The 14,906-nt window shown below is 39.6% G+C and overlaps 1 protein-coding gene across 1 annotated transcript; it reads left to right on the forward strand.

Annotated features, from left to right (window-relative positions):
* Positions 1-13,443: 13,443 nt before the first annotated feature.
* On the forward strand, positions 13,444-13,726 carry LOC308671174 (small nuclear ribonucleoprotein E-like). Its single transcript, XM_081333250.1, has one exon. The coding sequence runs from the start codon at positions 13,475-13,477 to the stop codon at positions 13,700-13,702; it is 228 nt and encodes a 75-aa protein (XP_081189376.1). The 5' UTR covers positions 13,444-13,474; the 3' UTR covers positions 13,703-13,726.
* Positions 13,727-14,906: the final 1,180 nt, after the last annotated feature.

Below are 14,906 nucleotides of genomic sequence, written 5' to 3' on the forward strand. Positions count from 1 at the left end.
AGGATCAATCAGATAGAGGAAGAGGTCATATTAGACTAAGATGCTTTTATTTGATTTTGGCATAGCCTAATGTAAAAACCCATCTATTTATAAATCAGAAATTATGGCTTAACATTATTTGGAAACAAACCATTGTTTTTTATCACATAAAACCCAGTTAGTCGTTTTACTGCTAATAAATGGGCATTTTATTGGTCATTTATTGGCCAATTCTAATTGGCCAATATTGCTCAATCGGTTGGGTCATCCATCTCAATTTTAGTGTAACTTTGCCATTTACCTGTCTATCTTGATTGAAGGAGCCCAGAAGCAAGATGCTGAATATCACGACCAGGCAAACCTACCATTTAAAATCATCTGCAAGTATGTGGTGGATTCTGATACTGATATTTTACTTTCCAAAATGAAAACTGCTAGCCCAGCATACCTTTGTGTACTGAGATAAAGACAAACATATTGTTTTCTGAATGAATTGGAAGAGGAGAGCAATTCCTACTTGTTGTCTGAGAGCAAGTGGTACATCCATACTATCCAGAACATTAAAAAGAGGGAAAATATAGGATACTGTATATCTTGATTATTATTTGAAGATGATACACATTAGCTAGTTACATTTGTTCATAGTGTGTTCACACTCAAAAAGAGACTCAGATCCAGGCCAGCTCACACAATAGTGCTATGATATGAGCAATCCTTTTTTTCTTTTTGAAGCTACAAAAGATGGCCAGGAGTAAGCAAAGTGGCAGCTATTATTTTTAACAAGTGACTGAGAAAAGAGTCAATTGAAGAATAGGATCAGGCAGTAGAGATGGACAGTGTAGATCAGGGGTCAGCAACCTGAAACAGTGAAAGAGCCACTCAGAACCGGTTCCCTCACAAAAGGAAAAACTGGGAGCCGCAAAAAATGTGTGCACATGTGTGTACATGTGCGCATGCGCAGAACAGGGTTTGACTGAAGAGTGGGGCCAAGGTGAGATATGCACCTACCCTGCATATTTGAATTGATTGGTTGAACTTTTTTAGTCCCACTTTTTTTTTGGACTGCACATGGCAGAGGACTGGGAGCCATATGAGTCGGCTGAAAGAGCCATATGCGGCTCCGGAGCCATGGGTTGCAGACCTGTAGTGTAGATGGACACTTGGTACTGGTTGTTGGAGAAGTTTAAGTTTAAGGCAACTAAAATCCTCTTGTTAAGATTAAGTTTGATCAAGCTGTCCAGTGGTTAAGCAGTAAAATAATAACATTGTTGAGAACTTGGCTCTGCAAATGAAAGATTGTTTTTGTAGAGGCAGATTTGGATTATCAATCTTTCTGAATGAGAAACTAGGAAACACGGCATGGCCCGTTCCTCTGGAATAAGAAAACATAAGGATAAAAGTTTCCCCATTTTGAGTATTTACCTTGTGAGAAAGTGTGCAAGAGGAGGAAGTGTGGGCTTTTGATACAGGGATTTAGTTTCTCATCTTACCAATCACAGGAGAAATAGAAGGATGGATGGGATTGTCAGAATAAAAAGTGTATTTACTAGAATTTGACCAAAGCAACATCCTCTTAAATTCAAATTTCTATGGTAATGGGCAAGCAGGACTATGGTAACTTGTAATAGCAGAAGGGGAACCAGCAATTTGGTTGTATATTTTTCATTTCCATTTCTGAGTCACTCTGCCTGGGTGCCTGGAACTGGATCACTGGTAAACTGGAATTAGTCTATGTTTGTTAAAAGAGCTGTCTGAAACATCATTGTTGTTGTTAGTTATGAAGTCATGTCCCACCCATTGGGACCCCATGGACAACATTCCTCCAGGCCTTCCTGTCCTCTACCATCTTCTGGAGTTCATTTAAGCTCATTTAAGCTCACGCCTACTGCTTCAGTGACTCCATCCAGCCACCTCATTCTCTGTCTTGCCCTCAACCTTTCCCAGCATTAGGCTCTTCTCCAGTGAGTCCTTCCTTCTCATTAGGTGGCCAAAGTATTTGAGTTTCAACTTCAGGATCTGGCCTCCTAAAGAGCAGTCAGGGTTGATCTCCTCTACGACTGACCAGTTTGATTGTCTTGCAGTCCAAGGATATTTACATTACTCAAAGATAAATGAAGAAATCAGAGCAACAACAGTTTCTGTAGATGTTTCAGTTTTATAGGTTACACTGATATACAAAAGATTTAATTTAGACTTCAGACACAAACATTAGGAGTGGGAGTTGGGGAGCAGTTTGCAGAGCTTACCCAGAGGATGTTCCTACATTCAGAAGTTGGGCAAATCCCTGTTGTCTGGAGGGAAGTAGATTTATGATAACAAATTGTAGGAGTGCCTAAAGTGCAAAAGCAGGGGATGGGAGTAGATGTTCAGTATGGATCAAGAAAAGCATGAACACATAATGAAAACTGGCTGAGTAACTTTGAGCCAATCCCTCACAGCCCAGCCCACCTCACAGGTTGTTGTGGGGAAAAATAGGAGGAGGAAGAAGTATTAGGTATGTTCACCACCTTGAGTTATTTACCAAAATAAAACAAAATAAAATAAAATAAAGGTAGGATGTAAATAAAGGTATACATAAATAATAATGTTGCTGAGCACAGGGATGCCAAAGAAATCAATCCCACAAATTAAAACATTTGGCATGTCTGCTATAATAAAAGATACACACGCACAAACACACTAAAGTTGGATGCACTTTTTAAACCTTTTTTTGTCTTCTCATTCTTAAAGGTATAATTAGAAAGTGACACAGAATAGGTGGATTAAGAAATTGTGATTGCTTCTTCGCAAGGATAAACAAACTGCAATATCATTTCCTTAAATTATAACAATCTGTGTTATCATTGTATCCTCTAAATGCTTTGAAACTAATTTCTCTTTATGATGCTTCTTCCTAGTGACGGTCTAGACACATTTATATAGTTGTTTGGTAGCAGTAAGGGACGCAGTGGCTCAGTGGGTTAGGACACTGAGCTTGTCAATCAGAAGGTCGGCAGTTTGGCAGGTCAAATCCCAAGTGCCGCGTAACAGAGTGAGCGCCTGTTACTCGTCCCAGCTTCTGCCCACCTAGCAGTTCGAAAGCACGTAAAAATGCAAGTAGAAAAATAAGAACCACTACAGTGGGAAGGTAACAGCGTTCCGTGCGCCTTTGGCGCATCTAGTCATGCTGGCCAAGTGACCACGGAGACATCCTCAGACAAGCGCTGGCTTTTCGGCTTTGAAAAGGAGATGAGCACCGGCCCCTAGAGTCGGAAACGACTAGCACGCATGTGCGGGGGAACCTTTACCTTTACCTTTGGTAGCAGTATAGAAGTGGTTTTCCATTGCCTTCTTCCAAGATATATAGGGTCCCCCCCACTGAGTCTTGTCTACAGCCTTTCATTACCTGGTGAGTAATACCTTATCAAAGGGTTTACAATTCTGATCAGTTTTTTTTAGCTCAGTGTCAATGTAGTGAAGCACCAACATTTCGAGTTAATTTGACATCAATCAGAGGACTTCTGAGTTACCACCTCCACATTCAATTAACAATTTAGAATATTGCAGACTTAACAAATTATGATAATCATAGAAAATACTACACTGTAAAAATACAGACATGACATACAGGTTAATATGCCATGGTTTTGAAGACCAAATTTATGAGAGAGTAAGAAAAGAGGATAAAGTAATGGTCTAATAATCTTGCCATGTGTATTCTGTAATGGACAGAAAAATTAGAGCCATATGAACGTGTACAAATTTGTGTAGATTTAGAATGCACCTTGATACCATTTCCTCACATACTGTTAATAATATGGTTTCATTTTTTGAATATTATTAAGCCTCTTGTATTTATTTTATTAAACTTATATACCGCCCTTCTCCCGTAGGACTCAGGGCGGTTCACATGGGTCCAATAAACAGGTGGTGGAACTCAGCCTCCCCATAATCCTGTCCACATCATCAGGGGAAACAGGATCGAACTCAGTCCAGATAACATGCTCAAGACCATCCGATTCCTCCATGTCAGACTCTGCCCAGTTAGAGTCCAAACCGGCCCGGATCTGAGCGATTTTGTCCATCAGATGATGACTAAACTCCTCGACCCGCCCCTGCAAGGGCTCCTCTCTCACCTCCTGATTAAGGAGGGAGTAAGTCACCCTAAACAGGGCGGCCGGGCGATTATCTGCGGACGCGATGAGGGCGGTGAAGTAATTGTCGCAGCAAGATAAGACCTTATAAAGGTTCTTAACTGCAATCAGTCAGATTCGGAACGGCTGGACCTCCAACCGCTCTCTAGACACCGTCTCCGACGCTTCATGTCCCGGAGCTCCACAGAAAACCATGGAGCCCAGCAGGATCTGCGCCGGGTCAGGGGTCACAAGGGTACAACACAGTTGAGTGCCTCAGTAGCTGCCCTTTCCCAGGCATCAACCAAGGCATCAACTGGGCTGTGAGTGTTATTTTGTACTGTTATTTTATCCTTGAATCACATATTACTCTGTTTCTTGGTATTACTTGGGTTTATAGCCAAAAATATATTTCTAGGCCAATCTCATTACATTTTGCAAATGTCCAGTTCAGTAACAACAATGAAACTCAAACACAACAACTCCTGCTTGACCCAAGATTAATTTCCCCAAGTCAGCCATCAAGCTTATGAAAAAGAATAATGTTTTACAACTTGTGCAGCATCCAAGATAGATGAATCAACCATGAATCAATGTGAAAAAAAATGCAGTTATAATTCTAGGGCAGATCTGCAGCTGTGAAATAGAGACAACCACTCTCTGCATGGAAGTGTATTTACCCCTAGTGGCCCCAATCATTCTAAGACTAATGACTGAAATTGGCTGTGGCAAAATAGCTGATATTCAGCAGCATTGTTATTATTTTATTTTCTATTGTTTTTATTTGCAAATCAAGAGCAGAATTGAAATGACGGAATTCTAATAAGAAAACCATTTGTAGTTCCATCCTTGAAACAGCACAAAAATGGCTTGAAATCTTGTTACTTAAATAATGCCTTTTTGTTTTTGTTTTTTTTCCCTTTTCCCAATTCATGGTATGAATTTAGCTTATTTTTCCCGTTGTTTTTATTTTTGGAGGCCATGGGGAACAGAACAGTTTGGCTCATATCTCGTTTCTCACCCCTAAAATATCAAATAAATGAAATGTGTCGAAACATTCAGTCCAATCCCTTTCTGTGTTGTCATCCTACTTCCCTGCAGCTCTCCAAATAGTAAATTGAGGGTGGTGAGATACTGTCCACATTTGTTCTAAAATTGTAAAGATAGAAAAGAGAGAGAGAGAGAGAGAGAGAGAGAGAGAGAGAGAGAGAGAGAGAGAGAGAGAGAGAGAGAGAGAGAGAGAGAGAGAGAGAGAGAGAGAGAGAGAAACAAAAATGATAAAATAGGAAACACACAATACTTTTTTCCTGCTTTGGATCAGTTGTGAAATAAGTAAACAGCCATTTTGTTATGAAACCCTTCAGTCTCCAAAGCATGTTCTTTTATGAAATATAACTGTTTAAGCACGATTTAGTGGGGAGAAAAGGAAAAACAAGCTACATAAATCAAACCACATTCCTTTCATAGACCTATTGAGTTTTGGGACCACTTTAGTATGCTCCTTTCCCCTTGTTGGAAAAATACAGAGAGAAACAAAATTAAGCACTGATCTCCTGAGTTGCAGCTTAGTAATACATAAAGGGTATAAAGCATAAAGGAAACATGTTTTGTAATCTTCGAAATCTTCATGTATGTTGGACAAGATGTCCTTTACACTATATCTAGGACAAACTTGCCGGCATCAAATTCCCTTCGTCCTGTGCGCTCCCACATGGAGGGCCTTCTCAGGGTGCCGGCGGTAAAAGACTGCCGGCGGATAACACCCAGGGGGAGGGCCTTCTCTGTGGGTGCGCCTGCCCTTTGGAACCAGCTGCCCGTAGAGCTCAGGACTGCCCCCGACCTTCGGTCATTCCGCCGGGACCTGAAGACCTGGCTCTTTGAGCTTTCCGGCCCAGGCTGAGAGTTTTTTTTATTGAAAAGTTTTTCAATACATTTTATCTTTAACAACCCCTCCCCACCCACCCCCTTCCCAGCCCTACCCAACCCTCCCCCCTCCCCTTTCCCCCTCCCCGTCCCCGACTTCCCAGAGCTAAATACAAGGTATAAAAGTAAAAACAATCATAAACAACCATACGCTAACAACAATGAACTATTAAGTCTATCGCACTTTAGCTCTTATAAAGTGACTACAAGCAATACAAATATCACATCAATACTTATTCAAATGCTAAATGAAACTTTTTAGTCCCATATTTATTCTGGATATAATCAATCCATTTTTTCCACTCCGTCATATAACGTTGTTGCGAATGGTCTTTCAAATACGCCAAGATCTTTGCCATTTCCGCCAGGTTAGAAACTTTTAAAGTCCATTCTTCTATAGTCGGCAGTTCCTCCTTCTTCCAATATTGACTAGGCTGAGAGTTTTTAAATGGGGTTTTATATTTGTTCAGGGATTAAATTTAATTATTTTAACTGTCTTTAACTTTTGTATTGTATTGACGTTTTTAAATACTTTGTAAACCGCCCTGAGTCCTATGGGAAAAGGGCGGTATATAAATTCAATAAACTAAACTAAACTAAAGTCTTACTACAGTTTTAGCCTTTTCCTTGGTATCAGAGTTAATTAACCCGAAGCTGGTAATTTTTCCCATTAGTATCAAAATACCTAGCTGCCACTCGCAGTATAAAAAAGGACTGTTCTAAAGGAACACAGCAGTAAAAAAATAATGTTTTAGCTTTCAGCAGCTTCTACTTGACATTTAAATGACTCAGCCTTAATTGCTTCCTACCCATATTAACAAAAAATACATTCAGTTGTCTTATGAGGAAGGGGTACCTTTGAAAATAAAATAAATAAATAAATATTTTTTTAAAAAAGAATAAAGTCCATTTTTCCAGTGCTGCTAGAAGGATATGTGATCAGGGAATAGAAATTCTGCTCCATATATTCCAGATTTTCTTTCTTTCTTGAAGAGCCTTGGTGGAGCAGTGGGCTAATGCCTCCTTAAGTAACACCAGCTGCCTGCAATTAGTGTAGGTTCGAGTCCCACCAGGCTCAAGGTTGACTCAGCCTTCCATCCTTCCGAGGTAGGTAAAATGAGGACCCAGATTGTTGGGGGCAATAAGCTGACTTTGTAATGATGCCGCTTGGGGGGGGGGGCGAAAGCCCTAATAAGCAGGCATATACATAGAATGAAGGCTATTGCTAAGCACATTGGTTTGTGCTTAAAATTGTAAGCCGCCCTGAGTCTCCGGAGAAGGGCGGGATATAAATGGGATTAAAAAAACACAAAAAACTACCTCCAGATGTGAAGAGAACATGGATTAAGTCTGGTCAAATGGAATAATGTGGGCTTTGACAGCTATCACAATGCCATACAGAGCTTTGAAGCCTCTTGAGAGTTTGTTTAACACTGCTTTGGAAAAGTTCAGTTTTGAAGAGGTCTAATTACCGAGCTGTGCTGGTAGGTAACCAAGCTAATCTGACCTTGACTTTTGCACAGTTCCTCTCTGACAAATCCTCAGAAGTGGCTGCCCACTTGTGTTGATTTTATAAATCAACTATTTCATATATTTCTCTTTTAGAATAATATTATTTTATGTATTTATTTTATTTATTTTAATTCCATTTATATCCCGCCCTTCTCCGAAGACTCAGGGCGGCTTACAAACTTAGCAGTAGCCTTTATTAAATTTAAAAAAAGCAATAAAATCCCTAAGTTTAAGTCCTGAAAAGGATCTACCTATGTGGTCACAAAGAGTCAACAATGACATCCATCAGTCACTGATTCAATCAATCTCAGTCAGTAAATGTGCAGACTTATTTTTTTTTAAATTTGCTATGAAAACCTAAAAGCTAAATGAAAGGTTTTGGCAATAACACAAAACTTAACATTTATTCATGATTGAGTCTGATGCTGATACTAACCTTCACATTTATCTAGTATACACATGGAGGTATGGTCCAAACCAAATATCGTTTGTTCAGCAGGGAGTACCTTTTAATCCAACTTTGTTTGGTCTGAGAAGCTAAGTATAAGTGAAACTAATTCTAGTGCTAAGAGATAATCAGGACTTTAGACTACTCATACATTAAAACGAGTCTTGAAAAATAGCATAAATAGTAAATAGTAATTTTTAAAATTCAATTTTTAATTAAAATTAAAATAAATAAATAAATTAAAATTCCTTAATGATAAATACAGAACTATGATTATCATATCTTCCCCAGTTGCAAAATACTATGGGAATCGATGTTTACATTATAAAAGTTCCCTTCATTTGGTGGCATTAGATAAAAAAGAAAATGAATGTATGTTGTAAATAATGTACAAATATATTATAAGAACTCTTGTACAATAAATTCAGCCATGTTCCAAATTTCACAAGATTGTACTGGGCGTTGGTATGGATAAAATATTTGCCTGGAAAGGTGGAAGCTGGTGGCATCTGGCGATAAAAAAAATGAAAGATGGGAATCAGAACTGTACATTTGAGGTTTTGCCCCACTCTCACTCTCTGTGAAGCCCATCTGTGTTGTTGTTGTTTTTTTACCAGCCCTGCAGATACTCTCATGAGAGATAATACCAAAACTATGAAACTTTTCTCAGGTATGAATGTTGTGTGAATAATATTATCATCTAAGAACTCTTAAGTTCCAACTTGCAGAAATTAAGGATGTGAGTGTTAAAAGAACAACCTGATTTATCTAAAATTAATAGTATAGATAAGCATAGTGGTGTCAAAGCATTGTCATGGAAACATAAATATATGTAATTGGCTGGAAAAGGTAACGGTACCAAAATGTATTTAAGAACTGGACAAAAATGAATAGAGGGGTGTTTGAGCAGAAGATTAAAAGCCTATAAATTCTATGAGGAGATAAAAATTGATAGAATAATATATAATATAACGGAATAAGATGAAAAGGAAAAAAAGCACAGACATCAATGGCAATGATTCTAAGAGGGATAAACTGAAAAATTCTCTAAAAGAAAGCTGTAGAGTTAATAAGCAGGCATAAAGTTGTCTGCTCCATATATTCTAAACTAGGGAAAATGTACGTAATGATGTTAAATAATTGCATTCACCCATCCCATATATTATTTCTTTAAGGCTGATCTGAGACAAAGCTTTTCATTTGACATTAAATGCTTGAATTTAATGCTGTAGGTAAAATGTTGAATTTAGTCTTATTATTGAAATTTGGACTGCTTTCTTTTTACCCACCCTATGTCTAAAATTCTTGCTACACTACCAAGGCAAATAAAGAGGCTTGGAGCAATAAGTTTAAATTGAGGGGGAAAGAAGATGCAAATGTATGTGGATCAGTGACTCACCTTGGGGCAACAATAGAAGGTCAAACATTTAACTCATCTTTAAGGATCCTCTCGTCTGGAGCCAGAAATGACTTGTGCACCATAAACCTCCCCCATATAACCCTCCCCCTTATTAATCAATTGTGATACGGCTATCTTATGCTGCTATCTGTATAACTACCACAGAAGGGCAGTGACTGATAGTTTCTGCTGCCTGAAATTTAAATGTCAGCAGTCCACAGGGAAAATTGCCACTAATTGCTATATATGAAATGGGCTAGCACTTTTACAATCTTCATGGTCCACCCAGTCAGATTTGTTTGTAATTGTTTTGTGCTGAGGTCTATTGCTATTCAAGCAGTCATTCAAGAGGAAGAGAGATCCATGTGCAGCATCCATCTATTAGGTGGCTTGTATTGTTGATTCTTTCTCCTTTACAATCAAAATAGCATTGATGAGCAGGTGCAGTGCACAGCGACTGGACATGAGGGAACTGTCCCACAACAGAACAGTGGACCAGTTGGAGCTGAGCAGATGGCCAAATTTAATCACATCGTTTGAAATTGCTTTCTCCATGAACCTCAGATTGTTGGCATTTAATATCTTGTACACAACATAAAAAAAAATAGCCCACAGAATGCCTAAAGTTTTTTCGAGTTGCTTAACAATGGACTGACAATCATATAGAAGCAAATTGTGAGGATGTGTGTTCAGCAGTTATGCCCTTCTTTAAATTATATAGTACTATTGCTATTATGTTTACATATTCTATATTTTTCAAGGAACCACGCAATACAATAGAAGTCTCCACTCATTGTACCTTCATAAGGAATTCAGTCAATAGTTTTGAACTTTAGAAAACAAAAATATCCAAATACAGATCAGATTAATTCATATGCCCTGGTAAGGCCACACTTGGAGTACTGCATCCAATTTTGGTCACCACGATGTAAAAAAAGATGTTGAGACTCTAGGACAGTGATGGTGAACCTATGGCATGCATGCCAGAGGCAGAACTCAGAGCCCTCTCTGTGGGCACGCCTGCTAGCAGCTTGTGCAGGTCCATTAGGCTACCTCCGGTGCCCAGAGCGGCAGCCCTCCCCAGCACAAAGGAAGCAAAGCAGCTGGCTGGCAAGCTTGAGTACAGGTAGTAGAGCACGCTCCATGCACTCAGCCGCCCCTCTCTTGCCTTGCCTTGCCCCACAGCAATGGCACCCCCACCCTACCCCCTGCCTATCCTGCAAGAAGAACCTCCTGTCCACCACCCCACCCACCAGAGACCCCCTGGACCTCCCCCAATCCTGCTCAGCCCCCACAGGCAACCCCCCATGAGCAAAATCAAGGTGGCCATGCCTAGCTTGGCCATGCCCACCAAATCTGCCATGACCACAGCAGCCATGCCCACCCAGTGGGCCAAGCCCCCCCAATCCCCCCCCCGAGGGCACCACAATGCTGATGCTGCCCTGGCACTTTGCTATAAATAAGTGGGTTTTGGGTTGTGATTTGGGCACTCGGTCTCTAAAAGGTTCGCCATCACTGCTCTAGGAAGAGTACAGAGAAGATCAACAAAGATGATTAGTGGACTGGAGGCTAAAACATATAAGGAACAGTTGCTGGAATTGGGTATGTCTAGTTTAATGAAGAGAAGGACGAAGGGTGACATGATAGCAGTGTTCCAATATCTCAGGGGCTGCCACGAAGAAAAGGGAGTCAAGCTATTCTCCAAAGCACCTGAAAGCAGGACAAGAAGCAATGGAGGGAAACTAATCGAGGAGAGAAGCAACCTAGAATTAAGCAGAAATTTCCCAACAGTCTGAACAATTAACCAGTGGAACAACCTGCCTCCAGAAGGGGTGAATGCTCCAACACTGGAAGTTTTTAAGAAGAGACTGGACAGCCATTTGTCTGAAATGGAGCAGGGTTTCCTGCCTGAGCAGGGGGTTGGACTAGAAGCCCTCCAAGGTCCCTTCCAACACTACTACTACTACTACTACTACTACTACTACTACTACTACTACTATTAATTATTATTATTATTATTATTATTATTATTATTATTATTATTATTATTATTATTATTATTTAAGAATGTTTAGATTCTGCTAACTTCTCTGAAAATTCAGGTCCTTTCCTATGTTCAGCTTGGTATACAAACACTTAACGTCACACAACTACAAAAGTAAAATACCAGTACCAGAAAATTAGTCCACAATGGAGCAAAAGACAGTGATGATGGTGGAACTTTCAGAGATGGCAAAAGTGATCTGTTTGATCATGGATAAGTCAAGTACTTTTATAAAAGACTGAAAGCATTTTATAGACCTTTTGCTAAAAATGAAGAAAAAAATGAATTGGCAATTTATGGATTTCCCGATTTAAAGGTTTGAATATGGGAAGAAGACAAGCATGTCTTAACTTTAAAAAAGGGGGAGACATAATTATTTTTTTGTAAATGCTATAAAGAAGATCAGAAGTTGTGTTTTTTTTCCTTTTTTTCTTTTCTACCTGTACAGCCTTTTTTAAAAAAAATATTTATCTATTATCTTTCTTTTTTCTTAATTTCACTCTATATAATTTCATGTTTATCTTTTACTTGTGACTGTTTTTTAATAAATTTAAAGACCGTATAAGTGGCATAGATATTGCAATGGAGTTTGGACTGGACAAATGTGCCTCACCCAAAAAAGGGATAAAAATAGTGAACACTGAAGGAAACAAGACATTCTCTGGAAATAACATGAAGAATCTGGATGAAGACGATCAGGGACCCTGGCTGCTCTTGGAACTTGTTTCTTTTCTTGCAGATATTTCATTACCCAAACTAGGTAACATCATCAGTGCTAGTAAGGAGAGGAGTTTACTCTCAATTTACATTCTTGTTCTGTCAGTGTTGGTGCGGGGGAGTCATAGAAGTTTTTGGTTGGCTGTTTACTTTTGGCTTTTAATAGGCAACAGTATGAAGATAGCCACAAACCTTTGTCATCCTCTCACAGCTGATGGCTGTAAGATTCCAACCCAGGTTTGAATTATACCAGATAAAAAAAAGAATACAAGAGGGAGTTTCCTAAAAATCCCAGAAATATGTAGCAGTCAATACAGTAGCATTTTAAAAAAGAAAACAAGGGGAAGATGCCCTTTGCATTATTATGTACCCCCTGCCATAGGTTCTGGCAGCCCTGGCCTTTTGTCAAGTTTTTGAATGACCCTGAAAAAAAAGATATTTTAAAGGTTTAATTCAGGCAAACCTTAAAATAAAGGCATCTTCTCCCAGGCTTGTATGATTTTTTTTAAAAAATGACCTCTTTAATCCATAGCAGGGTTATACTAAGTTCATGTAAGATATTCCTAATTTTTTTAAAAAAACATGTACCACCTAGCATCCAATGGGTTTCTCCTTTGGGTTGAAAGGAATTGAGATGCTTACAGAATGTGTTAATATATGTAATTTTATATTATGAAATATAAATATGTGTGGAAGTAATAATATCCCTCTTGTTGAAGCTACATTACTTGGACATTATCTACTAAGCAAAGGGGTGTAATTTTTAAAAAAGAATATGTCAGGCAAAAGTAATTATGACCACTCATGAAGAGTCTCAACTGAAGAGTCTCAAATTCGAAGCATCTTTGGGACAACCATGCCCAGATGGCTGGGACTTTCTATGGACATTTGGCTGTGCACTTTGGGATGAGTGCTCCTTGAGTGGTGTAAGAGTGTGGACAGATTTCTGGAGGACGTTGTGGACTCCAGATATAATTTGTGCTTTGGTTTGGGATTCAAACTACACAGACTCATCCCCATTAGTGTGCACCTGTCTTCAACAGTGAAGTGACACAGGGAAGAAGGACATCCTGCAGCCAGGAGGGCTTCACACACCTTTGCATTGCTCAGGTAACCCTGAGGACACAGTAAACCTCCAGATGGCCCCAATGACTCTTTAGAACAGGGGTGTCAAACTTCCAATGTCACATGACGTATTGCGACTTTCCCCCCATTGCCAGAGCTGGGGTGGGTGTGGTTTCGGCATGACAGGGTTTTTTTTCCTTATTCTTTTTCTTAAAAAAAATGCTTCTCAGTGCTGTTCTTTAAACTTACTGGTTTTTCTATCCTGAATCTTGGCCATGGCATACCGCAGGCAAGGCCACAAGGTGCAGAAAGTGATGGTGCAGCCTATCAACCTCATTTTTTGGTACCTACAGAATAGGTCCCGGATTCAGGTTTGGCTATATGAACAAGTAAACATGTGGATAGAAGGCTGTGTCATTGGTTTTGATGAATATATGAATTTAGTTCTGGATGATGCTGAGGAAATTCATCCTAAAACAAAATCAAGAAAACAGCTGGGTTGAATCATGTTAAGGAGACAATATTACTCTTCTGCAAAGTGTTTCCAACTGGAAAATACCTAGTGTTTCTGTTGTAATATTAACTTTTATTTTTTTTAAAAAAATTGTTAGCTTAATGCAGACATGTCAAACACAAGGCCCGGGGGCCAGATCTGGCCCGTGAAGTGGTTTCATGTGGCCCGTGAAGCCATCCTGGAAACAGTGAGGGAACGGCCCCCACTGCCTTGGCCCTGGCCCAGAGACCCTCCTTCTGCCAGAGACCCTCAGATCTGTCCTACTCCTGCCCAGGCCCCCATAGGCACCCTTGATGCGAACGATGTAGAGCTGGCCACGCCCACCCAGTAGGCCATATTCACTCTAGCCATGCCCACCCAGTAGGCCATGCCCACCCTGGCCATACCCACCCGGCCCCCTGAGGGCAACCGCAATGCTGATGCAGCCCTCAGTGAAATTGAGTTTGACACCCCTGGCTTAATGCTATCATTTCTGATTTGGTATCTGAGGCAAGAATGAAGACAGCAACTTAGCTCTTGCTTCTGTAATTTTCAATAACTTTTTTACACTGGTGTGTAACTATTTCTTTACAAACAAATGTTTTTTGTTAATATAAAAAACCGGCAGTTTGACACCCCTGCTGTAGAAGAATGCAGATGACCAGCTGTCTGCAAGCAATATAAATCCTTCCACTCCCCATGTCTAGTTAGAGCTGGAGAGGCTTCTTGGATAGAAGTGAAATATCTTCAAAGAAAGACAAGAAAGTCCAGTTGCCTCCTGAAAAAAGTATTTTGGGACAACCCTGTCCTGGATGACTGAGAATCTCCATAAACACCAAGACCTAACTGTTGTCACTGGGAGTGTGCCAGTCTGCATATTATTTGGTAGAAGCCTTTTCAGTCTTCAGATCATTTTTAATTTCTACCTAAAAGTTGGTTGCTGGTTGCTGGTAGTAATAAGTGGATAAGGTACTGATATAATGTTTTGATTTGATCTCTCAGAATGGTGCAGATCTTCTGGCATAATAATGATAGACTGCAAATATTTCTCATTTATTATTATTATTACATTTACAAAACCTGGTGCAAGTTCATCTTTCATATCTGAGCAATAACATAATTACACGAACCACATGAATTTTGGTAGAATCTGCTTTGCTGAATGGAAATGCCAATGTAATAATTGTTAAATGATTCCTACTAAAACTGTTAAA

The sequence above is a fragment of the Vipera berus genome, assembly GCF_964194415.1.
Source record: "Vipera berus genome assembly, chromosome: 7".
Taxonomy (NCBI): Eukaryota; Metazoa; Chordata; class Lepidosauria; order Squamata; family Viperidae; genus Vipera; species Vipera berus.